This window comes from Terrapene carolina, unplaced genomic scaffold (assembly GCF_002925995.2).
Source record: "Terrapene carolina triunguis isolate 2854851 unplaced genomic scaffold, T_m_triunguis-2.0 Scaffold138, whole genome shotgun sequence".
Lineage (NCBI taxonomy): Eukaryota > Metazoa > Chordata > Testudines > Emydidae > Terrapene > Terrapene triunguis.
This window is the reverse complement of record NW_020664489.1, coordinates 3,594,399-3,620,592: the sequence shown is the minus strand read 5'-3', so window position 1 is coordinate 3,620,592 and position 26,194 is coordinate 3,594,399. Positions and strand designations below refer to the sequence as shown.

Here is a 26,194-nt window from a genome sequence, read left to right as displayed (position 1 = left end):
TAAAGGTGAAATACGTTTTCACAGTATCCGCTCTCATTTATAAGCATCAATAAAGGCATATAAATATATGCAGTGAGATTTCAATCAGAGTTTTATATTGCCACATATCAGTTTTTCTCGCTCTCTTGCATGTCCATGAAGCCTTCCTGGAGCTGAAGATGTCTTATTCAGCAAGATGTCAAATATGCACTGTTCTAAGGAACTAGCACTGGCACATACTTCAGTGGTAGGACACAGCCCTGGTCTACACTAGGAGTTCACATCAGTACAGCTACATCTCTCAGGCATGTGAAAAATCCACACTTCAGAGACCATTATACCAACCTAACCCCCACTGGAAACAGAGCTAGGTTGACAGAAAAATTCTTCTGTCTACCTAGTTACTGCCTCTCGGGGAGGTGGATTACCTACACAAACAGTAGAATCCCTCTCGATGGTGTGGGTAGTGTCTATACTGAAGTGCTGCAGCAGCGCAGGCATGCAGCAGCAGCATTTTAAGTGTCAACAAGCCCACAGTCGGCTTAAGGCAGTAAAAGACCATCCCCACAACTTCTTTTTTTGTAAGGTGCTCTTATTTTATGCATTACAGCAACCATGCAAAATTCAGTTCCCCACTCACCTAGGGAAAGGTTGGTTCTTTTTGGAAGAGTGTGTAAAATTAAGGGGTCCCCCCCCATTATCGATCATCAAAAGAAAACAAGTAGATTTTGTGCCTGGGTTGGTAAATTTTCAGAGCAGTTTTTGCAAGGCTGCCTGATAGCATTTAACTAAGAGTACTCACATGACACTGAATAAAAGCTGACTTACCTTCCCACCCCCCCAAGGCAGATTCTCTGCTCCAGCAGTACTGATGTCATCAGTCCAATAAACACTGGAACATTTGAGAAGGAGTTAGATATTACCAAGAGGCTACTTAACATGGCTGAAGAAAGATGTAACATTTAAAATTTGCCAAATACACATCAGGAATTTTGACAATCTCTCTTCACACACAAAAACTGGGAGTTTTTTCTTCCTTAAACCTTTGCAGGTCTCCTTTAGCTACACCCTTTATCTCCTGCTCACTTCAAATCAATAGGCAGTTGCTGCTTTATATATTTATTTATTTTAAAGGAGATTGACTTTTAGGCAACTAAGAGTCTAAACCCTAAAACATAAAGCCATTGGAATACCCGGATATGATGCTACTGTATGTGTACAGAAATTGCAAAGGGTTTTCTTCTCATAAGGGACTTGTGGATCAGTTACTTTTTAATGCCTTCAGATTTATGTAGTTAGTTATATTCAAACATATGGAATACAAATATTAAATGTACAAGGGAATACACTTAATATTTCTGTTCACTATAACAGACGCAGCCATGAAACAGATATGGGGAAGAAAGCTTCACCTTTCAAAAGGATTGTAATAAACCATTTGCTCAGATAAGATAAGCAATGTCTATCCATATGTTTACAGCAAACAATATAAAACAATGATCTCCTGCTTAAGGAAAAACAACATCCACAAGTTGGAAATATTTTTATGTCACTTGTATGTCAATATTAAAATCCAGTTACTATATTGAAGCACTGCTTGAGCCAACAGGTTGTTACTGTAACAAATACATATCTGTTGTGATGCATCTGTGTCTCTCTCAAATGTTATACATAAAAAGGATCACCAAAGGTGGACAGTACATTTACTCTGTTGATCCAAAACACAAAGTGAAAGTGCTACTTCTAGTCCTAATTGCATTTAAAAACAAAAACAAACTTAATAGCAGTTTCTCAGTGCATGAGTATTTGAAGGTCTTTTTTTGTGTGCAAGTACTGTTCATCTAAAAACCCAAACCTGTATTCTTCTTGGTGGGTGTAAATCAAATCTACTTTAAAAAGCTCACAATGGGCTCTTCATAAATGCAAGTTTCCCACAAAACAACATGCTGTTAAAGTGTGCAACATGAAGGGAATGCCATCATGCTAGCTGAATGAGATTGGCAAAATATAGTCCTCTTGTAAGATAAGGCAGGGATTTTAATATGTAATGAAAGTCAAAATGAGTCCTTCTCCAGCACAAAAAACTGTTGCAGCTGTCTGCCCAAGCACCCTTCAATTTGTGTTCTTGGCATCTTACAGAGTCTTCAAATTATGCCATGTATATGAAGGTGTTGATATCCGATTCATCTCTTCTGATATATTTGTGCTCTATAAGCCATTCAATTTGCTCTTTTATCATTTTCTTTTGTGGCAAGAACATGTTTTTCAATATTTCTACCAGTTCAGTCTGAAGCTGAGCATTAGTAATTTTCTTCCGCATTTTCATTATTTGGATAATAGCCTCCTAGTAGGGGGGGATAAAAAAGAAAATGTTTTTGGAAATATCCGGTACAAGTGGCAAAATGAATACACAGGGTTAATTGGGAGGCTGTGGGAAAGGAAAGAGAGCAATTCAGTTTGATGAACACCAATTAATGTTTTTTTCTCAATATGTTGCTAATAGGAAATTTAGCCTGTCAGGTTATAACATTAGATCCTAAAGAAAGTATATATAGTAGACCTTAGTAAAAGCAACCTAGAGCCAACTTCTGCTTTTGTTCATGTCCAATCAATCCTACTGACTTCAGTGGATGTGCACAGGTGTAAATGAGGGCAGGATCTTACCACGAGAAAATCCCTCCACATATATGCATATTTAAGCAGTGTGATATGCAATAACTATGTGGATTAAATGGTGAGATGACTAGCCTTTAACATCTGGAAAAAATAATGAATGGTAATCAGAAGGTTGTTTGGGAACACAAGAACATGGTGATACTCAAGGAAATGAAAAGGTGGAAAAAATTAAAAACTGATCAAAGAAAATACTTGTTCCACACAATGAATAATTAGACTGTAGAATTCAGTACCATTCGAAGTTGCAGAAGCCAAGAACTTAGCAAAATTCAAAGAGAGATTGGAAATTTATATGGATAACAATATCAAAGATTATAATAGGTAATGCCAACAAAGATTTTGGAAGGAATATTAAACCTCATGCTCCAGGGTTTAAACCCATCTCTAAATTATTAAAGACCAAGGTAAGATCTAATGTGGAGAGCAGAATACTCCACATTCACCTACTGCAGGGTTCTTAACATTCCTTTGAAGCATCTGGCACTGGCCACTGTCAGAAACAGGACAGTGAACTAGACAGACTACAAGTTTGATCCAGTATGGCAATCTCTATGTTCCTATGAAGTCTGGTTTAAAACTACATGTTTTGTTCAGCAAATATCTAAGATGGGAATAGTGATGATTTTATTGTCCATATCAGTTATGGACCAAGTACCGTCAGTCGCTCACTGAAGAAAAAGGGCACACTCCATGTTTTTAATAACCTCTAAGAGGAAAACATTAAAAAGGGCTGTTTTTTTCTGGGCTTACAACAGAATGCTTCTAAACAGACTACTTTGGAATGATCTGCACTGTAGAGATCTTTGAAGTTAGTATGCTACACAGATCTATACTTTGAATAATCATTTGTCAGCTAGCTTGGTAAGAACTGAAAGTCACATCCTACAACCATCCTTCTTAATTCACCTAACCAGATATTGAATACATTTCATGAAGAGGTTGGTGGATGGAGAGTATACAGTTAACTGCTGAGAGGATGATTAAGAGTTATGATGGAATTCAGTCACCAACTTTTGAAGGAATTTAGAAGGCATTCATCGTGCTACCCTGCTTTGAGGTTGGTATACAACCACATGGGTCAGCCACTAAGGCATTCGCTCACTCCGTGTGCTAAAAGTAATTGTCATTAGAAAAACTATCTTTCCTTTGAAAAACAAGCTCTCAGGCATCATGAGCCTCAAAAGGAGTTTTCATCAGCTTAGCCATGACCATGCATAAAATCAAGCTTTCTGTTGAAAGAAGAGCCAAAATGTCAAGTGGACCCAGATGGCACAGTTTGCTAGACAGCTGGCTGCAGTGACCTGGGGCTCTAATCCCGGATCATGATCAGAAAGAATCTGCAAGTTGAAATTAATATAAAATGTTGAGAGTCCACTGCAAGGGGTAGTGTATGATAGTTCTACTGACTCCAGTGAGGGTTATCAGCTCGGAGACTTTCCATATGGGTATGTATTTTTATAGAACTGCATTTTTTATTACATTTGTGAAGTACTTTTAAACCTTCTCTAGAAATTAAATGAAATAATTTAACGCTTCTCGAAGAAAGCATGTCTCTTTTTTGTACTTAAAGTCTGGTTTCACAAGAACGCTGCTCTCACCCATTCTGTGTATAGAACAGTCAAAGAAAAATTAAAACCATGATTCATTGTTTCTTCATCTTTGTCAGGAACTTCTGCCCTGGCTGGAGTGAGACTCAATATCCCACTGTCCCCACTACAAAGTGTCCACTCCCATTGCATTGCTCTCTGCCATTTACAGATGACAGTTTGTTGTTACATCAGAACAGAAGGTCGATATTATCTGTAAACAAATACAAATAGACACTCACCAGGGCTCAAATGGAGCCTGTAAGTCAAAACTAAGCATCCCACCCCCATTCTATCCCATCACGGAATCTCAAATTTGATCTGAGTGAACCCCTTTACAAGCAAGAAATTTATTTTGCTTCCAGAAGTCAGTCAGTTTTTGACATCCCTGCCCAGAGCCCTCACAAGAAAAATCAACTACAGCTATGTTTTCTATGATTTGGACACCTGCTTTCTGGGAACTGGACAATAAATTAAGACCATCGACACCTTTCACCCAGGTTACCAGATACCCATCTGATGGGTAACAGCTTTCATTAACTACGGATTGGTTCTGCATACAAACAAATTGCTTAGGTGAAAAGTTAGATATCTAATGCTGATTTTCTGACTCATCTAGTCATCATCTAGTACAGTCTTCAAAGGCTTAATACAGAAGTTGGTAACAGTTCAGAACTTAGTTATTTTCAAAAATCTGCAGATTTTTACATTGAAAATACATAACTACAGTATAGATGCCCTCGGGGTAAGCAGGTGATTTCAGCAGGTAAGCAGGGGACAGATGGGCTATTGGCACCTAACAATAACTGGGAATGTTGCTTTTTGACACCCAGAAAGCACCCAAGGCATTTGATAATGGGAGGGTATGAGTCTCCCTCTTTTGGGGAAGAGACGAGACACTAGATTTGAAGGGGAGTGGAGGGTAGGTTGAATTTCCCACTTTGTACCCCCCACTGACCCTTGATAGCAGCTAGCTCCCCACTGCACGCCATCCCAATATTTGTCACTACATCCAACAATGAAGTACATTAGCTTGAGGTTTCTGCTATAATGACCAGCAGTCATTTATACGTTGTACTACATTGTCATTTATAACACAGTCTTTTGTTTCTGAGTTAATACCTAACTGAGATAAATTGGAGTTGGGCAGCAAACACCTTTCAGAGCTATTGTTTCAGGCTGACTTCAGTGGACAAGTTCACATTTGTTTCAAATTCTGAAGGTTTTCTTCACAACCATAAGGGCTAGAGACTGGATATTTTTTAATGAAAACTTACATTTGGGAGCAATGCTGTGGAGTACATAGTTCCCATATTGAACACATTTATGAAACTTTCCCTCCAAAAAAAAATTCATGCATTGTAAACCCTTTTCAAAAACCACCTCATTTTGAATCCCCCCCTCCCCCCACACTTACACTGATGAGCGTCTAAATCTGGGATTCTCTAACTTCACTACGCCGCAACCCCCTTCTGACAACAAAAATTACTACAGGATCTCAGGAGGGGGGACCGAAGCCTGAGCCCGCCGGAGCCCCGCCGTCCCAGGGTGTGGGGGGGTGGGGTAGGAGAGGCAGCAAAGCCCAAGGACTACAGGCCTCCCCTGCCTGGGGATGAAACTTGAGCCTTGCCACCCAGGGCTGAACCCCTTGGGCTCAGGCTTCGGCCCCGGGATTCAGCCCAACCCCAGCAAGTCTAACTCCAGCCCTGGTGACCCTATTAAAATGGAGTCACGACCACTTTGGGGTCCCAACCCCCAGTTTGAGAACCGCTGGTCTAAATAAATAAATCTGAAAGGAAATACAGTTTGAAAACAGCCTTTTTCAAGTGGTGCAGAAAGAAGTACTTTTAAACAAGAGTGGTAAAGCAGCATAACGACCCCGACTCCTTGTGCAGTGCAGACTTCGTGAGGTTGAATCCAGTTTAATAAGCTTTTCATGGAAGAACATCTCAGAAACGGAGGTGGCATATGGAAATGGGACTGTTTTACATTGCTCTGTTAAACTTTACTTACCTGGGTTCGTAATATTCTTAGTTGGACAATTCCTTCATTCTCCTCTTCTCGCATTCTTTCTGTAGTGAGTTGCAACCGGCCAATCAAGTTTATCTTACCCCTTTTCTGAACTTTAGCATTTTTTCTGAAAGAGTCAATTATATATGAAAATAAGCTAAAACATACCCATTTTACGTTAAGAAGGAATTCACATTAGACTGACAGCAAAGCAGTACTGCAGCAATGGTTGGAAATGGCTGGTTGGCAGTCAATACACAATTCAAAACCCCATCCCCCAAAACATGTGTAGGTTAGTTTAATGCATCAACAGATGAAAAACATACACAACAGATGTCAAACTGACAGGCTGGACTGTGGTATTACGTAGTTTTACAGACAAAAATACTTCACGTACAATATTAAGTTCAGGGTTCTGGACAAGGAGTTATACAAAAGTAAAATTAGGAAGTTGGGCTACTTTCTTGTTCATCATAGAGGCCGGCTGTCTGTCTATCACAGAAACATATGAAAAAAATCAGATAAATTATGGTAAATATGATAATCATGGTGTTATTCAATTTTCACCCCCAACATTTTTCCGGACTGCTTCCTCTGTATCATGGTGTCCTGTCATCCGTTCTCCCAGGGTCTGTTCCAAGAAGGAAGCAGGGACATCTTCAGCCCTTTGCAGGGGACTCAGCAGCTACTGGGGACTAAGCAGCAGTTGTCACTATATCCCCCCTCTAACAAGGCCAAGCAGCAAATAGGAGAGAGTCTCAGAATCTGATCCCCACCACAAGCCGCAAGCCCTACTGATAGTTATTCATGATAAAAAGACCTAATATCTTCTACATAAAGTGCCCTGAAGCAAATGTATATCAGATGTTGTTAATGTTTTATTTCTACAGCATCTTTCATTCTGAAGGATCCCAAAGCACGACTATGAGATATCTACACTCCTCACTGCAATATGGTCACCTCTATTGTAAGATACATTAGCTGAGCCACTTTTTAACAGTGCACAGAAACATTAAACAATTTAGAACAAGAAGTGAAAATATCATTCCTATTGTTTCTGACACCATAGGGTAAATGTAGATAGCATCAATCTTCTACTCAGATTCTCTTCTAACACACTTATTCCTGCTTGAAGTGCTGTGGACTCATTAGTAACAAGTCATCAAAACCTTAATTTTGCATCTCATTGTTAAGCGATTAAGAAATCAGCTCATTTCAAGAAAAATCCTTTAATACTAAAACATTCTGTATTTTCATTTTCAAAAAATATCTTACATTAAACTGAACTCCTGGTTCACTGAGAAGAGAGTTCCTTCTGTAAAGTCTTTGGGCGAATTGACTTGAGGTTCATACAATAAAACCTGACGTTTCAGCTTTGGAAATGCTACAAGAGACTACAGAGAAAGGGGAGAGGGGAAGAGACCATGAAAATGAAACATTAGACTCTTAAAACAGAACCAACCAATCTTTAGGATTTAACTGTATAACAGAGAGCTGTACTATACGCTCATTGGTACAGGGACGGTGTAGTCTTATTTGATTGTAAAAAGCTCATGCATGTTGTTAGCACTCATAATAATCTAATCAGCATCAAGTCAATGATTTATTAAACACTGTTGTGATGCATTATTTAACACACCTCTCTTTTTGAAATGTTTTACTATAAACAGTATCATTCAGAAGAGCTGAAGTGCATGAACTCTCAGCCACAGAAATGGCCAGTGGTAAATCTGATCCATTCAAGGTTTCTTCTTCTAGAGTTTCTGCTGATCTGAGTGGATTACAGGAGTGTTCCCCAAAAAATTAAGTCACTTTTAAATAAAGTACATTTAAGTAGTAACGGCTGAACTCCTAAAACTTGATGAGTCCTACAACAAAAACAAACTATTACAATTGCATCCTCTAAGCAACATCTGGCCAGAAAGACTTAGCTGCCTCTAAAAGTTTAAGTTGGGCAATCTTGATAGGAAAGAATGCCTACAGGTAAAGGCTATACATATTAATGTAAAGCACAAAGAAGCACCATTGCAACTAAAAGGCTAGTTAGGAAAGGTTTTCACTCTTCAATTTCAAAAGCACTGCCAGAGTTAGTACTTGAATATTTTTTAAGGTGGATATTTAAGTATTAAATAAAGGTAAAGAAGAAATCTGTTTCAACAGAAAGGTAAAAATACCCATAAAGTCCTCCTAAGTTCTGCATCAGGGAGCTCAGTTGCCAGTTTAAGATTTTCAAAGCTGATTTTCTCTCTGGGTCTTTGGTTCCATGCAAACAGCACAGCCAGCTGAAACGTTGTTACCTCTAAGTCATACTGGCCAACCTCATTCTTAAATGTTATCTGAAAACAGAAAAAAATATATTTTTGTTCATTAGGTTTTTTGGTTCATCGGTTGTTTTTCTAAGTCCAAACATATATTGCTTATTGCTGTAGACAGATACAGATTTTATACATTAAAAATGAATAGTAAACTCAATATACTTACAATTCCATTGGACATGAGATGATGCCAGTGCAGTTTTCTGCCACTGTGATTCTTTTTGTAGAACTCTTCTACCTCTGGGATGAGGTCTTCTAATTCCGTGGGCAGCGATACAAACACTTTTTCAGAACTTCGAGACCAGGCACCAGCATTTAAAATTTTAATATTCACAGAATCAGCTATAAAAACCAGACAGTATTAAAATATATTAATCTGAAAATATACCACCAAACTAGATAGCAAAGGAGCATGTTAACTGTTTTTGACCTCAAAGTAAGATGTGTTCTAACTGACAACCTATGTTCAAACTGAAGTCTAAACATAATAGAAATTCCAAGTTTTAAAAGAACTATTCTTTAACATGAGTAAAACAAATATCAAAACACATTTGAGAAACAATACCTGGTAGGGCCAATTTATTATTTTTGTGCATTTCTTTGAAGGCCTGGTTCAAGTCTTCAGATACTTTGATATCCTGGAACATCCTGGCCAACTTGTTTACATAGTCTGCTGGCATACCTACTTCCTGTATAAACAGATGACAAATTATACCAAGACGCCACAATCTTTAAGATAAAAAGCTTACATACATCAGTCTTGAGGTTTACAATAACTAATTTAAAAATAAATGGACTTCAGTAAAAAAAACAGATTGTGGCATTTTGTGATAACAAGTCGCAATCTTTCTGTAGATATATATCACATCAGGGCCGAAAGAAAATGCAATTACTTTCAAGAATCAACATTAAAAAAAGGTAAAAACATGAAAAGACTGACGGATCCTATAAACTGAAGGGGCTTAAAACAAAAAAAGTTTAAAGTGTGCAAATAAACATGCAAAATGTATAGTTAACTTGCATGCAATTTCCATGAACGTGCTCACAAATCTGTTATTTTGATGCCTCAACAACCAGTTAGCAGTGTATCTGGTCATCTGGATGTGTAAATACCGGATGGCTTCACAACTTTTGCACATCTAGCCCTAGGGCTGTTCTTTTGATAGGGCAGGAACTAATCTGCTGACAGTTTCAAGTCACATGGTTTGCCTAACTGTATCACCCAATGTTACAAGAACATATGCACAGGATTTTACAGAATCATTTTGAGAAAGCCAAATCCCACGTATGGCCTATTGAACAGACCTCTTCGTAAAACAATTCCCATTATGCATCGGGATGCAGGATTATCCCTTAGAATGCATATGATTCCAAGGTAAAAAAGTCTTCATGAACACGAAAACTGTATCCTTTCATAAAGTAAAACAGTTCTGTCTGGGCTTTTTTTCCATGTTAAGCCACAACTCATTTTGCTCCACATAACCCTTTATATCCGTTATACTAAAATGACAATTCATAAGACATTGGTCTCATTTTCATAATAAATTAAAATTTAACCAGTAGCTAAGGTTTTGTTTGTTTGTTTTGTTTTTTTAAGAGTTTCATTATTGGAGAGAGAAAATGTTTTTTTAAATAATTCATAGGTCCTGTTCCACATCTGCAAAATGTTGGAATTTATACAGAGTAGGGCTGTCAAATGATTAAAAAACTTAACCGCACAATTAATTGCGCTGTTAAACAATAGAATACCATTTATTTAAATATTTTTGGATGTTTTCTACATTTTCAAATATACTGATTTCAATTACAACACAGAATACAAAGTGTACAGTGCTCACTTTATATTTATTTTTGATTACAAATATTCGCACTGTAACAAAACAATTCACCTCATACAAGTACTGTAGTGCAATCTCTTTATCATGAAAGTTGAACTTACAAATGTAGAATTATGTACAAAAGTAACTGCACTCCAAAACAATGTAAAACTTTAGAGCCTACAAGTCCACTCGGTCCTACTTCTTGTTCAGCCAATTGCTCAGACAAACAACTTCATTTACATTTATGGGACATAGTGCTGCCCACTTCTTGTTCACGATGTCACCTGAAAGTGAGAACAATAGCACTGTTGTAGCCGGTGTCGCAAGATAGGTGCCAAATATTCATATGTCCCTTCATGCTTCAACCACCATTCCAGAGGAAAAGCTTCCATGCTGATGACTGGTTCTGCTCTGCAATGATCCAAAGCAGTGCGTGTTCACTTTCATCATCTGAGTCAGATGCCAACTGCAGAAGGTGGATTTTTCTTTTTTTGGTGGTTCGTCTTCTGTTGTTTCCGCATCGGAGTGTTGCTCTTAAGACTTCTGAAAGCATGCTCCATACCTCGTCCCTCTCAGATTTTGGACGGCACTTCAGATTCTTAAACCTGGGGTCGAGTGCTGTAGCTATCTTTAGAAATCTCACATTGGTACCTTCTTTGTGTTTTGTCAAATTGGCAATTAAAGTGTTCTTGAAACGAGCATGTGCTGGGTCATCATATGAGACTGCCATAAATGAAATATATGGCAGAATGCAGGTAACACAGAGCAGGAGACATACAATTCTCCCACAAGGAGTTCATTCACAAATTTAATTAACGCATGATTTTTTTAACGAGCGTCATCAGCGTGGAAGCATGTCCTCTGGAATGGTGGTTGATGCATGAAGGGGCATATGAATGTTTTAGCATATCTGGCAAGTAAATACCTTGCAAAGCTGGCTACAAAAGTGCCAAGCAAACGCCTGTTCTAACTTTCAGGTGACATTGTAAATAAGAAGCGGGCAGCATTATCTCCCGTAAATGTAAACAAACTTGTTTGTCTTAGCGATTGGCTGAACAAGAAGTAGGATTGAGAGGACTGGTAGGCTCTAAAGTTTTACATTGTTTTGTTTTTGAGTGCAGTTATGTAACAAATAAAATATCTACATTTGTAAACCCTACTTTCATGATAGAGAGTGAACTACAGTACTTGTATGAGCTGAATTGAAAAATACTATTTCTTTGTCACTTGTACAATGCAAATATTTGTAATAATCAAAATATAAAGTGAGCACTGTATACTTTGTACTCTGTGTTGCAACTGAAATCAATATATTTGAAAATATAAAAAACATACAAAATATTTAATAAATTTCAAGTGGTATTCGATTGTTTAACAGTGCGATTAAAAATGCGATTAATCGTGATTAATTTTTTTGAGTTATTCACGGGAGTTAACTGTGATTAATCGACAGCCCTAATACAGAGGCATAAAATATCAAAACTGGGTATAATTTAAAATAGAAAAAAGTGTCACATGACAGGAGAAACATTTACATTGAAAAATAAGAACTGATCATCATCAACAGGAACTAAGAAATCAAACAAGGTTTCAGGATACTTACTCTCAGCCATTCCACCATATTCTCTTCAATTTCACTATCAGCTGATATATCTAGTATCAGACGTCTTGTTAAGTGAGCTTTGTGGTATCGCATGAAAACATCCTTATTCTGTACATATTTAAGTACCAAAAGCTGTTAAAAATAGATTTCAATGCCTATTTATTTCCATGCCAAATCAAACCACTTCATTTACAGTTTTTTTTTTTTTTTTCCCCAAAACTGGTCCCACATATCACCATAAAATAAAACTAGCGCAAAGCTACTTTAGATTTCCTTACAAAAGAATCAAGCTAGTCACCAGATGTAAAATTGCTACAGTATCATAATCACCAATTTCTTCATCTGAATCACTGAGGAGCAAGCCCTTCAATGGTGCATCAGCTCTGCTTTGTATTTAAACTTTAATTTCCTGTCTATATTTTCAGATTCTTGTCCATTATATATGTAATACACAATATGTAAATTGTAAACTAGCACATTGACATTGCTGTCCTGTGACAGCATATGGACATATAAATATTTGCTGTGGAGGTTTCAGTTTCAACTATTAATATTCTAGTGTAGCAACATTTTTGAAGATGAAATCCTGAAAAACAGCAAAAATGATTTCTTAGCTTAATTTAAAAAGTTGAGAGCATGCACATACCACTTCCTTAAGCTTTGCTTCAATTTCTTCAGAGGTTAATTTTTTGCTTAGTGGTGTTTTTCTTAACAGCATGTCACAGTAATTAGCAAGCAGTTCAGGGCATTTGGACTCAGGCTGTGTTTTCAATCCAACCCTAAAAGCAACATGAAACGAAAACTCCATAAAACTGTGAAGAGAAACCTGCTATACCAGGTTAACTAGAAACCAGGATTAAAGGGAAGGGAATAAATGACCAGGTAAGAGATCCTACCTCAATTAAACTGTTGCAAAATGAAAGGTAATTCTCTCTTCCATTCCCCCTAACCCCATCCCATTCAGTCAAACAGTAACCAAAAGATGACCAAGTGTTTCCATTTGTCTCTCAACTAATGTTGTTTGGAAATTTCAGAACTGCAATTAGCTAGGAATAATTTCAAACAGTAATTTGCATAAACATCTGAAAGGTGGGTGTCCACATACTGGTTAGAGTTCCAGAAAAGAATGATCAAATAAGGAATGCATTTTCTGTGTCTTCCTGTTACTAGTGCAATTTGATGGGTCCCAAGTAACAATGCGGAGAAATGCAGTTCATAGAAGTAAGAGAGCAAGCCATTATTGTCACAGACACACCAAAGAAGTATTGGATGCAAACCACTGGAAGGTGGTTCAGAGACAGCAGACCTGAAATCCCGCCGCTACAAGCGGAATCAGCAGAACTACAATATTAAGACTATAGTGCCTCAAAGTATGCAAGGGCCACAAGATAGTATTCTTATGGAACACTTCAGACTACTCAGTGGTTTTAGGACAAAAAGCATCTTGTAGTACAGGGTTATCTGATGGCCTTTTAAAGGTCTCAGAAATGAAAGTATAGCACCTTTAGGTTATTGTAAGTCTTGAAGCCTTGGCTTTGGAATAGTTCTCAGGATTTTCTGAATGATGGGATCATGCTGATTTTCGGGCCATAGAAGCATTCAACAGGTATCAAAGCTTTATTTTGTCTGCTCAAGGTTTAGGGTACAAACTAGGCAGGAAAATGTTCTGGTTAAAGTAAAACAGACCAAAAAGGTAGAAAACTTGAACAAATTCATGGAATGAATGACATGCAGAAGAATTCTGCATAGGAAGAGGACAAAACAGTCAGTTTTTCTACCATTCACATTAATATTATGACCTCTAGGAAAACTATAGGCCAGGAATGTCATTAGTGGTTCAAATGATGGAAGAGGGCGTGGTAGAAAGGCTAAGCTGTGAAAGAAATAGATGTAGGTTCTAGGGAGGAATCACAGACTTAATCAGGAATCTTTGTTTGGAAACTGTGTTAAGAAATTGGACTTTGGTGAGTGAAAAATCTAGTGGAATTCTTTCTATATTACCTTACCTGGAGAAAACTGGGCTCCAAGCTTCTGCCAAGTGGGTTCCTTTAATAATTTAGGGGGCATAGCAATCTCTCTTACTGACTACAGTTTACCCCAGTCTAGGTTAGCAAAAACATGACACTGGTGCTGCACAACTCTGGTGAAATCCCATGTGAAATTTTCCATATAAGGCGCTGACAGGCAAACAGATGTGGGTAAAAGTTTCTATGATGAACGATTGCCCTACCTGTAGCCCAAGTCTATATGGACACCCAGGAATGTTCTGAGATGCTGACTGTGGGAATACCGGAGAAAATATTCCCTTTTGAGTTGTTAGTAGGAAATGGTGTAACCAGATAACCCCAGAGTGCACAGATGCAAACCCAACAAGGCCAGACACAGTGGCCCAGAAACTGAGCTCACAGTTTACCTTTACCAGGGAAGAAAATCAGTGTCGACCATTTCGGTGGTCAAAAATCATGCCAGAAGCAGGGGGAAAGATACAGTTCAAGGTCTTATGGATTCAAAACCCTGCTGGGAGAAATGGTAAAGAGCACCCCCTCAAACTCATGATATCCAGCACATGTGGGAAAAGCCCCAGTTGGGTATAAAGCAACTGCTTAGGGAAATGCAGAGAAAACGAAGGTGGGAAATTTCCCCTTAATCTATGGCTTCAGGGTTGTCAGTCAAGATGAATCATTGAACTAGAGCAGGGACGGATGAGGAAGCACAGCTCACCTCTCTTCAGCAGGTGTGAAGAACAGAGATTCCACCTCATCCAGCAAGAGAAACTGCTCACTTGACAGAGGCACTACAATACTAATATCCCCTCTCCAGGGGGCCAAGCCTCTCATGGTTGCCCCAGCCAACCAGAAGTATTGGGAGTGCCAAGGGCTATGGGTGATCCATGAACTCTACCCAGTCCCAACAAGCTGTGGGATTCAGCACTTGGATCCTCCCGCACAGCAGTCTAGTAACTGTCCAACAAGGGGAGCTCAACCAGATCTGACACAACACACTATACGCCGTTGTCAGGAACTATGTCTTAGGATTCTATTTGCTTAAAGTAACAGTAACTATCCTCTGCCCTTAAAAATGCAACTTTTTAAACATTAGAACTAAAGTGTTTTTGCCCAAGTGATCAGGGCTCTTAATTTTCAATTCTGACTGTTGCAAATAAGTGGTTTTCAGACCACGTGAGCTGACAAGTTGGTCAATGAGTAGCTGTCAGAGACCCCACCCATCAGTGCTGTGTGTAAACACTGTTCACAATTAAGAGACTCCCTGAAAAAAGCAACGAGCTATATCGGGTACTGAAGATTCATACCATGTTGACATTCATAGTCAGTTGTATGTTTAAGTTTTAGAGGAATCATATTGACTTCTACATAAACTTAATCATTACATAAAAACCCTGACTTCTTTGAATACAAAGTTTTCAGTTTTTCAAATTAAAATAGATAATGAATTACTTCACAATTTTAAAACCAGAATTAAAAGAAAAATACAGCCTCTACCCATAATAGTAAACTATAAGAAGGAAGCATTTTTACTGGATACAGCTATCATACGGTTATTATAAGCAGATTCATTTTATATGAGTAGGGTCCTACCAAATACACGGCCATGAAAAAAGTGCCATGGACTGTGAAATCTGGTCTTTTGTGTGTTTTTACCCTATACCAGCAGTTCTCAAACTTTAGCAACCCGAGGACCCCCATTTTGATTTAAAAATTTTCACAGACCCCCAACCCCCCTGCTCAGCCCCAGGCCCCGCCCCCACTCCACCTTTTCCCCCAAGGCCCTACCTTTTTCTGCCCCCGCTCCATCCCTGCCACCCCTCCTCCCAGCACGCCCCGTCCCTGCTCCTCCCCCTCCCTCCCAGCACCTCCTGCATGCCACTGAACAGCTGTTCCCAGGCGTGCAAGAGGCACTGGAAGAGAGGGGGAGGAGTTGATCAGAGGGACCGGCGGACCCCCTGGAGTACCCTTGCGGACCCCAGTTTGAGAAATGCTGCTTTGTACTATACAGATTTCACGGAGGAGACCAGCGTTTCTCAAATTGGGGGTCTGACCCAAAAGGGAGTTGCAAGATTATTTTAAGGGGGGGCCACAGTATTGCCAACCTTACTTCTGCGCTGCCTTCAGAGCTGGGCAGCTGGAGAGCAATGGCTGTTGGCTGAGCGCTCAGCCAGCAGCAATGCAGAAGTAAGCATGGCAATACCATACCATATCAACCTTACTTCTACATTGCTGTCTTCAGAGCTGGGCAGCCAGAGAGTGGTGGCTACTGACCAAGGGCCCAGCTCTGAAGGCAGCAGCATAGAAGTAAGGGCGGCAATACCATACCATGCCATCCTTACTTCTGCGCTGCTGCTGGTGGTGGTTCTGCCTTCAGAGCTGGGCTCTCGGCCAGCAGCTGCCGCTCTCCAGCTGCCCAGCTCTGACAGCAGTGCTGCTGCCAGCAACAGAGCAGAAGTAACGATAGCAATACCACAACCCCCCCTACAATAACCTTGCGACCTCCACACAACTCCTTTTTGGGTCAGGACCCCTAACAATTACAACACCATAAAATTTCAGATTTAAATATCTGAAATCATTAAATTTACAATTTTTAAAATCCTATGACTGTGAAATTGACCAAAATGGACTGTGAATTTGGTAAGGCCCTATATATGAGACTGCTACAGAATTTAGATGCAGGTTGTCACCGCATACTCAGGGTTTGTATATAATCCTATGTTGATGTTCCATAGGACAGAGAATGGGCAATTTCATCTTTCCAAATGAGGCTCCTGGCCAAAAAAGTGTCTCTATAGCATACCAAGTTTTGCATTCTCAGTTTGAATGCTTACTTCCCGAGGGTTCCTATTGTCTGGACACAAGGATTTTTTTTCTGCCTTTGACATTTCTACCTCAAGAATAGACCATGCCCTGATTGATACCAGGTCCTTCTGGACCTAGTGACCATCTCGTGGTCTCTTTGACTGAAGTTCTCTCCTTCAAATTACAGCTTGAAACTGCTGCCTTGCTGTGGAAATTCACAGTCTGCTCACAGGTCACAAAAATCCTGGTGAATAACTACTGCTCGAGGCTCCCCACACACAGTGCACCTATGTTTTTTTTCTTCTTTCATCCCACTTCCTCTGCTATTGTCATCATTATCTCAGTGAAAAAGGAAGTAACAAATGTGTATAAAATAAAAGTGCAATAGGACAGAAAGTGATGACAATGGCCTCTTCCTTCCTGCCTGATTCAATGACAGAAATTAAAACAGTAGAGGGAAGTAAAAGTTGTAGTTACCCTAGCTGAGGGGAATGAAAATGCTTGGCATTCACTGCCAGCTCTCAGTATGAAAGAGGACTATCCATCAGTCTGGATAGTGGCATTCCAATAACAGTATGTGGAGAGACAAGGATTTGTGTATTGATACATACACAGCTCAACAGCAACTTTACATAATTAATAAAAACACCATTTAAATAAAGACAATAAAAAAAAAAAAGAATCACTATCCCTAAACAGTCCTAAACTTATGTAGACCCCAACTCTAAGTCATTATAAACAATGTAAAAATATTTAAGCAACAAAATACTACAAGTAAAAGCCAGCTTGATAGGCTACATTTTTTATTTAGATAACAGATCTGCTGTCATGTGAAAAAGTTCCTCAGAGTATGAAAAAAGGTACAAAGCCCCAACAGGCCTTTGAGTGCTTTTGGGGTCAACAGAAAAGCAAACTAAAGTAAACTGTAGTATGACATTACATAGTGTTCTTAAAACATTTTAAAACATTATTGAACTTGCCTGTTCAAATTTAAATTTGAAATACTTGATTCACATTAGTATTTAAATGGCTTACCCTTTCTGCTTCAATGGCAATTCAAGTTTAAATATTGTAGCATCATTCACAACTGCCTTATATGCCTAAAATGAATAGTTAAAATAAGAGTATAAAACACTTTATTCAATTTTTTTAATAATGTATTCAAATATGAAACAATTCACATCTCCCATTTTTTAAATTTACTATAGCAAGTGTCTGTACCCTCTAATCCATGTCCTTTACTAGTCCAATATGTTTGTAGACTGCTTTTCAATATGTTTGTCTTAGAAGCAGGCTAAGGCTTTTTTAGTATTAAATCAATCGATTTTAAATTCTTCAGTGCTATACGTTTCCAGGGCTTGTCAGTGATTTCCCCAATTCTTGTATGTCACTGACAGGCCCTAGAAATGTATAGCACTGATGAATTAAAAATCAATTGATTCAACACTAAGAATGTCTTAGACGCAGACTAATGCTACCGTACTGAAAAGCAGCTTTTTCTGAAGCCCCGATTCAGCAAGATACTTCAGCAAATGCCTAACTTTAAGCATGTGAGGGGTTCCACTGAAGTCAGAGGACTATTCAGAATTATACGTACAACCTGGAGCATAACTACCTTGCTGAATCAGACACTTAGACTATAAGCTCCTCAGCACAGTCAGCATCTTCATACGTGCTGTACAATTAAACAACACTACCAGCTCCAGGCCTGACTGGGTCCTTTGGGCACTACCACAATACAAATAATAAAAATCAGGTTACCAATTACCTTAAAAAGATTCTAACCAGCCTTTTATTCAACAAGTTTATTAGCATAAGAACAGACTTCAGGACTCATCAATAAACGGGCAATAATTTATTATGGATTTCAACAATTTAAAATAAATGAAGACAAAGATCAGTTATATTAAAACATATACCTTATCTCTTGCGGTAAGAAACCTTGGGTCATCTTGAAAAGCTTCTTTAACCAGCTTACTAAATCGATTAAATAATGTAAGCAACTGCTCTACATATTTCTCAGAATCCTAAAATTAAAGCAGCAAAACAAAACAAATGAAAACAAAAACCAATCTCCAGGCGGAAAAAAAAAAAAAAAAAGAGAGGTTACTCACCTTGTGCAGTAACTGAGGTTCTTTGAGATGGTTCTCACTGCGGGTTCTCCACTTTAGGTATCTTGATGCCCTGCGCTTGTAATTGGAGATTTGTCGTAGCAGTGCCTGACTGCACCGCGCCGGCGCCATCTTGTGCCACTATGGGCGGTTACATAGCAGTGCACAGCTAACTGTCCCTTGGTTCCTTCTCTACCCCAGAGAATCTACGTGAAACTCCGAAGTAGAGGGGAGTAGGGAGGGTAGTGGAGCACCCACAGGGACAACCATCATGAAGAACCTCAGGTACTGCACTTCTCTTCTTCAAGAAGTGTCCCTTTGGGTGCTCCACTTTAGGTGACTGTTGAGCAGTGACCCTCAGTGGAAGGGAGGGGCTTCGGAGTTTCGTTATTGACGCTGGATAACACTGAGAGTCCAAAGTGAGCGTCTGATGCTGACTTGTTGCTCTTTAGCATAGTGATTTGGGAATGTATGGCTGATGCCCAGGTTGCTGCTCTGCAAATGTCAGTGATGGGGACATTACTAAGAAAGGAAACAGATGCTGCCTGTGCTCTGGTAGAGTGCGTGCGGACTCCCACTGGGCCTTGTAGGTTGGTGTTTTGGTAGCAGAAGTGGATGCATGCTGATATCCATTTGGATAGTCTCAGTTTTGAGATGTTTTGACCCATCGAGCGTTCTGTTATGGAGACAGATAGTCTTGGTGATTTTCTGAATACTGTTGTTTCTTTCAGTGTAGAAAGCTAATGCTCTTTGGATGTCCAGTCTTTATCTTTAAAGAATGCTGTGTATGGGGGATGTTCCATTAAGGCACCTAATTCTCCCACTCATCTGGCGGATGTGATGGCAATGAGGAAGGCCATCGATGTGACAATCCATCTCCGAATGGTTGGGAGATAGTGTCTGTTTCTAGCATTAGAACGTGCAGTTGTCTTGTGCCCTCGAGCACACCTTCAAAACTGCTCTCTAGTGTTGGATTGTTGGGACGTCGAAGGTTGGTTTTGGGTAGGTCAACGTCTGGTTTGCTGTTGTTTGCAGTGCTGGTCATACTTTCTATGTTGTGTGTATGGAGGCGATCAGACTCTCTGGTTATAATACCTGCCCTGTTTCTTTTTATTTGCAGGCGTGTAGATACCCATGGATTTCAAAGTTGCCCATGTGTCTTTCAGGGTGTGGAGAGACCTATCTGTTTTGGCCACAAATAATTTTGGGTCTTCAAAGGGAAAGTCTTCGACTGTAGCCTGGACCTCCATAGGGAACCTTGAGTGAGGGAGCCAGCCGCAATGGACCATGCAGCCATGTCTACGGAGTCAAGAGAGGCCTATAAAGCTGTTCTGGCGATGAGATGTCCTTCAGCGATATTAACTTTAAATTGTTCTTTTTTTATTGTCAGGCACACTATCAATAAATTCTGACATTTCTGAAAAGATATTGTGTGTGTATTTTGCCAGTAGGGCAGCATAATTACTATGCGGAACTGAAGTGTCGCAGAGGAAAAGGCCTTGCGGCCGAAGATGTCTAATCTTTTCCAGTCTATCATATGGGCTTGTTCTGGAGTGGTGTTGTTTTCCCCTCTCATTTACTGCCTCCACCACTAGTGAGTTTGGTGTGGTGTGTAAATAAAAACTCAGCTTCTTTAGATGGCAAATAATATCTTTTGTCCAATCTCTTGCATGATGCTGTTGCTGGTGTCTGCCAGATGTTTTTGGCAGGCTCCATAATAGCATCGTTGATCGGTAATACTATCTTTACTGACGGGGATGACTGGAGTATGTCCAGTGACTTATGTTGAGATTCAGGTACGTGTTCTAATGAAATAGCTAAGGATTCTGCCACCTTTTGAAGAGGTCCTGAAAGGCCTTGAAATCATCCCAATGGACGGTGGCCTTATGGTTTCATCCGATGACAAAGATGAGAGGTGTGCATGTGGTGAGGTTTCCTGGTCGGGGGGAGGGATAGCTCAGTGGTTTGAGCATTGGCCTACTAAACCCAGGGTTATGAGTTCAATCCTTGAGGGGGCCACTTAGGGATCTGGGGCAAAATCTGTACTTGGTCCTGCTAGTGAAGGCAGGGGGCTGGACTCGATGACCTTTCAAGGTCCCTTCCAGTTCTAGGAGATAGGATAGGCTACATCCTCAGTCTCCTCAGTCACTTCCTCTTGTATTTATGAGGGTGCTGGGATAGTTGGCAATAGGGATTGTGTGGCTCTCAATCTTGGCGGGCTAGTAGACCTGCAGTGTTGGGCCCTGTATATAGCCCACGGATTCCAGCATGGCAAGTTTGGTGGCAATGGCCCGGGGGGCAGGGCCCATACCAGGCACATGCCTCTGCAGATGAGTGGTGTTCTGATAGATGAGACGGTCCACGTTTGGGTGAGGAGTGACGAGGAGTATATGTGACTGGGTCATCCTCGTCACCAGACAGAGGTGGAGCTGATCTAGGTGGAGTATTCGAATGGCTCGGTACCGATCTGGATGGAGTACCCTCAGTACCGAGTAGAGGGGACTAATAGATCCACATGTCTCATGAACTGTTGCAGAACCGTGAGCTTTGGTACTGGGGATGGTGTTGCTGACAGCCTGGGAGTGTAAACTGTAGCCACCGGTGCCAAAGATCTCGAGTAATGCAGCATAGGCACCACAAGTGGCGCCACTATGCCAGTCGGTGCCAAGCTTCTTTTCGCCTCTGTGGGTGCCGAGGTGGAAGGTTTCACTTTGCTCTGTGAACCTCCATTCGAGCTTGCCCTCATAGGGTCTTTCGCTTTCTGAGGACTCTCAGTACCGGAGGGTCCTAGTGTCTCATGGTCCAATGCACTAAGTGCCATCGGTACTGGGGTAGATTTTTCGGGCGGGGATTGCTTTTCCTTGGCTGATTCCCAGTGCGGAGAATTCTGGGACCACTTTTTGGTAGCCTTCTTGGGTAAAGGCTCCTTCATAGATGTTGCTGGAGCTGGCGACCGTTGGCCCGGAGGTGTCCTGGACTCAGGGTCCACGGCCGGCCTGAGTGATTTCTCTATCATAAGGAATTTAAGTTGGAGATCCCTGGCCCTGAGATTCCAGCAGTGTGGGCACTTCTGAGTAATAAGTGTTACTGACTGACAGGCTGGCGCTGGGACAGGCAGCTGACGCACTGTGCATGACTGTCAGAAACCTGGACTGACAGTCTGGAAGTCAGGCAGCGTTTGAAGCCTGGTGGTCCGGGCATGCCTGCGAAAGTCTATCCCCCAACAAAAAGGGATGGTAGTAATCCTACGGGAGGATAAACTTATCTTTCTACTGAGGGGTATATAAGGGTAGATAAGGAAGAAATTTTTTTTTTTTAAAGTAAAATAAAATAAGTATAAAGGGTAGACTAACTACTGCTTATACTAACAACTATGAACTACCTAAACGCTAATCTTATCGAAGGTAAGAGAGGGCTGCTGATGATCACTTCAACTCAAGCCGAAGGCGGTAGAGAAGGAACTGAGGGACCGTTAGCCGCGCACCACTATGTAACCACCCGCAGTGGCACGAGATGGCACGTGCGTGACCCAATCGAGCACTGCTACCACAAATTTCCGATGACAAGTGCAGGGCGTCAAGACAACTAAAGTGGAGCACCCACAAGGACACTCCTCAAAGAATAATATGTGATCACGTAATTAATGACCATTAGAAATTAGAGACTATCATAATACACATGCATAGGTAAGGCACGAGTAGGCAACGTTAACTGTATTTCCCTAACTTAAGTGTTTTGGCTTTGCAATTTTTACATTCTTTTAATGTAGTTTTTGGTATGAAATTTCCTACTTAAAAATGTGTATGTATACATTGAGTATTTAAAAACCTTATAAATGACAAATCAAATCAGTTTTCACTGGAGGGATATCTATGCTCCAGAGGCAGGGAGGTGGTACCTAGTATCATGTGTCTATGTCTCTCCTGTGTGGCTACAACTATTAAAAACAACCCCCACCATCTAGGATTTTTAAAAAAATAACCAAAAAATATATTTTGTCCTCTTGCTTGAAAAACAAACATTTCTGAGAAACTTCCACACAAAAAAATACCATTCCTTAGTTCAGAACAAGCATGCCAAATTTTAATCTCAAAAGGTAACAGGTTCAAAAAGTTATAAGTAATTGAAAAAGTCCTTTATAACTAAATTGCTAATACATCTAACTATAGGGATTGATATGCGCTCCCTCCAATTTATCATCTGCACATTTTCTTTAAATTTCATGTTTTAATATATGGATCCAGTATTTGTAAGTTCAAACATGCAAAAGGATTCAGGTATAATTGTACAAAATTCCTTTTAGGATGTTTTAAATTCTGATCTCTTAAACAAAGAGAAAGTCAAAGTGTTTGTTGACATATCTATTAAATTTAAAAAATATATGTTTACACTTACATGTAATATACCCAGTAATCCCACTATGGGGGGGGGGGGGGAGACAGAGAGAAGGGGGCATTTTTTGTTTTCCTTTGCAAGAGGTTCTTGCTGACTATTGAAATTCCCCACCCCCCCAAGACCATACACTTACAGTAGTAATAGTTTCAGCAGCTGCTACCATATCTGCTAGTCCAGCACTAACAATATGCTCTTCCAAGTCTTTTAACATGGGCTCTATTCCATTAGGAACTTTATCCATCAGTGAAAACATTAGATGCAACTCTGGAAAAACACAAAATACTGATGAAACCACTAGTCACTCCACATGTAACAACCAGACAATGCTTTAAGTAAAATTTGTATATGTTCTATTCACACGAATATCTCAAATGGGACATAAAAGTCACAAAAATAGTAGAGTAAGCGATCTCAATAACAATACATCCCCTCAAATAGTTTTATATTAATATTACTGAAACTTCTTCAAAATGTGAACTCCACAAGGAAAGGATTCTTCTCTTTGAGAAGTTAGTAAAAATGCTTAGTAGAATGTTAGAGAATAAAAACTTTTCTGTATTCACCAATAAAAAAAAAAAACTATAATAAAAAAATCACTGGCAACCAGGAATAGGTCAACATATATGTATTATCCTCCCCTTCTCTCAGTGTTTAATTTATTTTCCTTTTTGCTAGATTACTTGTACACACACACACACACACACACACACACCCAAGTTCAAAGTAAATGCATCTCATATCATAAGCAGTTCTCGTCCCACATCCCATTTTTGTGTCATCTTGTTCATGAAGAAGTAGGTTGGGGTACAACTAGAACCCCTTCTCCCACCTTCAATCACACTCATCCTCTCCAGTTGCCTCAACTTTCCTAGTAACAATGGATCTCAGAATTAGAAGCCTACATTCATATAGGTGTGAAACTGACCAGGGATGCAAGATTGGGAACTGCTATACAAGCAGGGTTGTATTGTTTTGGTCCTGCTGCTTGTCCCAAAAAACATCTGTGGCCAAGAATTCTTTGGTCCCTTTTTTCTGAATCAATATCCTCTCTAGTTCTTCCTCCCCACTGCATCCACAAGGAGAGTAACAAAGGCATCTCCAACCTTTCTCTAGTTTTTTCCCCTAACAATAACCTTCAAGAAAGATGTAATAAATTACATCTGCGCCTTTGAGAAAGTACATAGATAAAATGTCAAAGAGATGCAAATATTAGCATTAAAACACTTTCAGACAACTATTTCAAGTTTTGAGTTTACAAAGATTAACAACTTAGGTTTGACAAATAAAATGATTGTAGGTATAAAATTCCTCAATTGCCCCCCACCCAGCTCCCCTCCCCATGCCCCCTACCCAGCTTAGGGTTACCATATTTCAAGTTCCCAAAAAGAGGATACTGCCCGTGCATGTGTGTGTGTACTGGGAGGGGCTATTTGGGGGGTTTGGGAGGGGGTACCTGCAGCCTCACTCTTGAGTGAGGGACACAGTGCCAGCCCGTCAGTCAGCACCTCCCTGCGGGTTTCCCCCCACCCCAAAGCGGGGAATCGGGGCCTAGCTCGGTCACCCCTCCTGGCCAGGCTCTGAGGCCCCGCAGTGGAGCAGGCGGCCCGGCCGAGAGGCACTTGACAGCTCTGCTTACCTGGTGGGCTGGGCAGCCCAGCTCCCTGCTTGTCCCACTCACTGAGCCTGAATGCCAGCACCTGCTCATTCGCTCACGTGGCCCACTTGCCCCATCCCTGAGCTGCTGCCGGCCGGTGGAGGAAGGAGCTGTGGCTGAACAAGCAGCTGCCTGGGACACACTGCGCCCCATAGCCTAGCCCAGCTGCCCACCCCTTGCTGGGAGACGCTGCGCTGAGGAGCGGGCACTGCTCTGCATGGCTCCAGCCCGTTTGACCTTTAAAGTCCACTCAAAAGTTTCTGGAGGTCCAGATTTGGTCCTCAGTCTGCCTATTGGCTACCCCAGCTTACAATATAAAATGACAAATGAAATATGAAAGGGGGGAGAATATGTTATAGGCATGGTTGCATCTTTTAATTTAAGATTCAGCTATTTCCATCTACCTCCTTAACCCAGCCATCAAGTGGCTGATTTCTTATAGTCAATAGGGTAGAGGTGAGTTTTGAAGAGATCTGAAAGAAATGGTAGTAGCCTTACAGATCAATTCAAAAGAAGGCATAAAGAACATAATGGAAAGATGTTGTTGTAGCCGTGTTGGTCCCAGAATATTAGAGAGAAAGTGGGTGAGGTAACATCTTTTACTGGACCTCACCCAACTTGTCTCTCTAGCATGGAAAAAGGAACAGAGAGGCATATAAGTAACTAGCAAAGTTTCTAAGGAAAGTATCTTATTTGAAGTACCTCTATAGCTTTGGGTTCAAATAAAACCTACTGTACTCCTTTGGGGACTGAAAGTTATACTGTAACAAGCAGACATGACCCGTGCCTGCCGATTTGCGGGGAGGGGGGAGTGAGGTCAGCCAGTTTCACCAGTGTTACTGAGCATGTTCAATCCTGCAAGCATGCTCAGTACAAGCCAAGCAGCAAACGGGGACTTTGCTATATTCAGTCCTGGTCTAGTGCCAAGAAAGTATTGCTAGACGGAGGGATCAGTCTGATGTAGTATAAAACATTCACTTCTAGACCTGGCATTTCAGAACATATTTGATCTTAAGACTATCTGAAAACTGAGAATCCCAGTTCTCATGTGTGCATAGAAATGAAAATGGGATAGCTCAGTGGTTTGAGCATTGGCCTGCTAAACCCAGGGTTGTGAGTTCAATCCTTGAGGGGACCACTTAGGGATCTGGGGCAAAAATTTGTCTGGGGATTGGTCCTGCTTTGAGCAGGGGGTTGGACTAGATGACCTCCTGAGGTCCCTTCCAACCTTGAT

General features: G+C 40.4%; 1 protein-coding gene across 1 annotated transcript in view; it reads right to left on the bottom strand.

The window, feature by feature from the left end:
- Positions 1 to 816: 816 nt before the first annotated feature.
- Positions 817 to 26,194, bottom strand: part of CUL5 (cullin 5) — a 40,851-nt gene continuing 15,473 nt past the window's right edge. The window contains exons 9-19 of the mRNA XM_026653402.2: positions 23,440 to 23,570; positions 18,720 to 18,827; positions 17,836 to 17,900; positions 12,636 to 12,768; positions 11,990 to 12,121; positions 9,132 to 9,255; positions 8,733 to 8,908; positions 8,426 to 8,587; positions 7,527 to 7,645; positions 6,255 to 6,378; positions 817 to 2,323 (exon numbers count right to left, since the gene is read on the bottom strand). Of these exons, the coding sequence (XP_026509187.1) occupies positions 2,129 to 2,323; positions 6,255 to 6,378; positions 7,527 to 7,645; positions 8,426 to 8,587; positions 8,733 to 8,908; positions 9,132 to 9,255; positions 11,990 to 12,121; positions 12,636 to 12,768; positions 17,836 to 17,900; positions 18,720 to 18,827; positions 23,440 to 23,570 (1,469 nt within the window). The 3' untranslated portion in view covers positions 817 to 2,128. The remainder of the gene's footprint in view (positions 2,324 to 6,254; positions 6,379 to 7,526; positions 7,646 to 8,425; positions 8,588 to 8,732; positions 8,909 to 9,131; positions 9,256 to 11,989; positions 12,122 to 12,635; positions 12,769 to 17,835; positions 17,901 to 18,719; positions 18,828 to 23,439; positions 23,571 to 26,194) is intronic.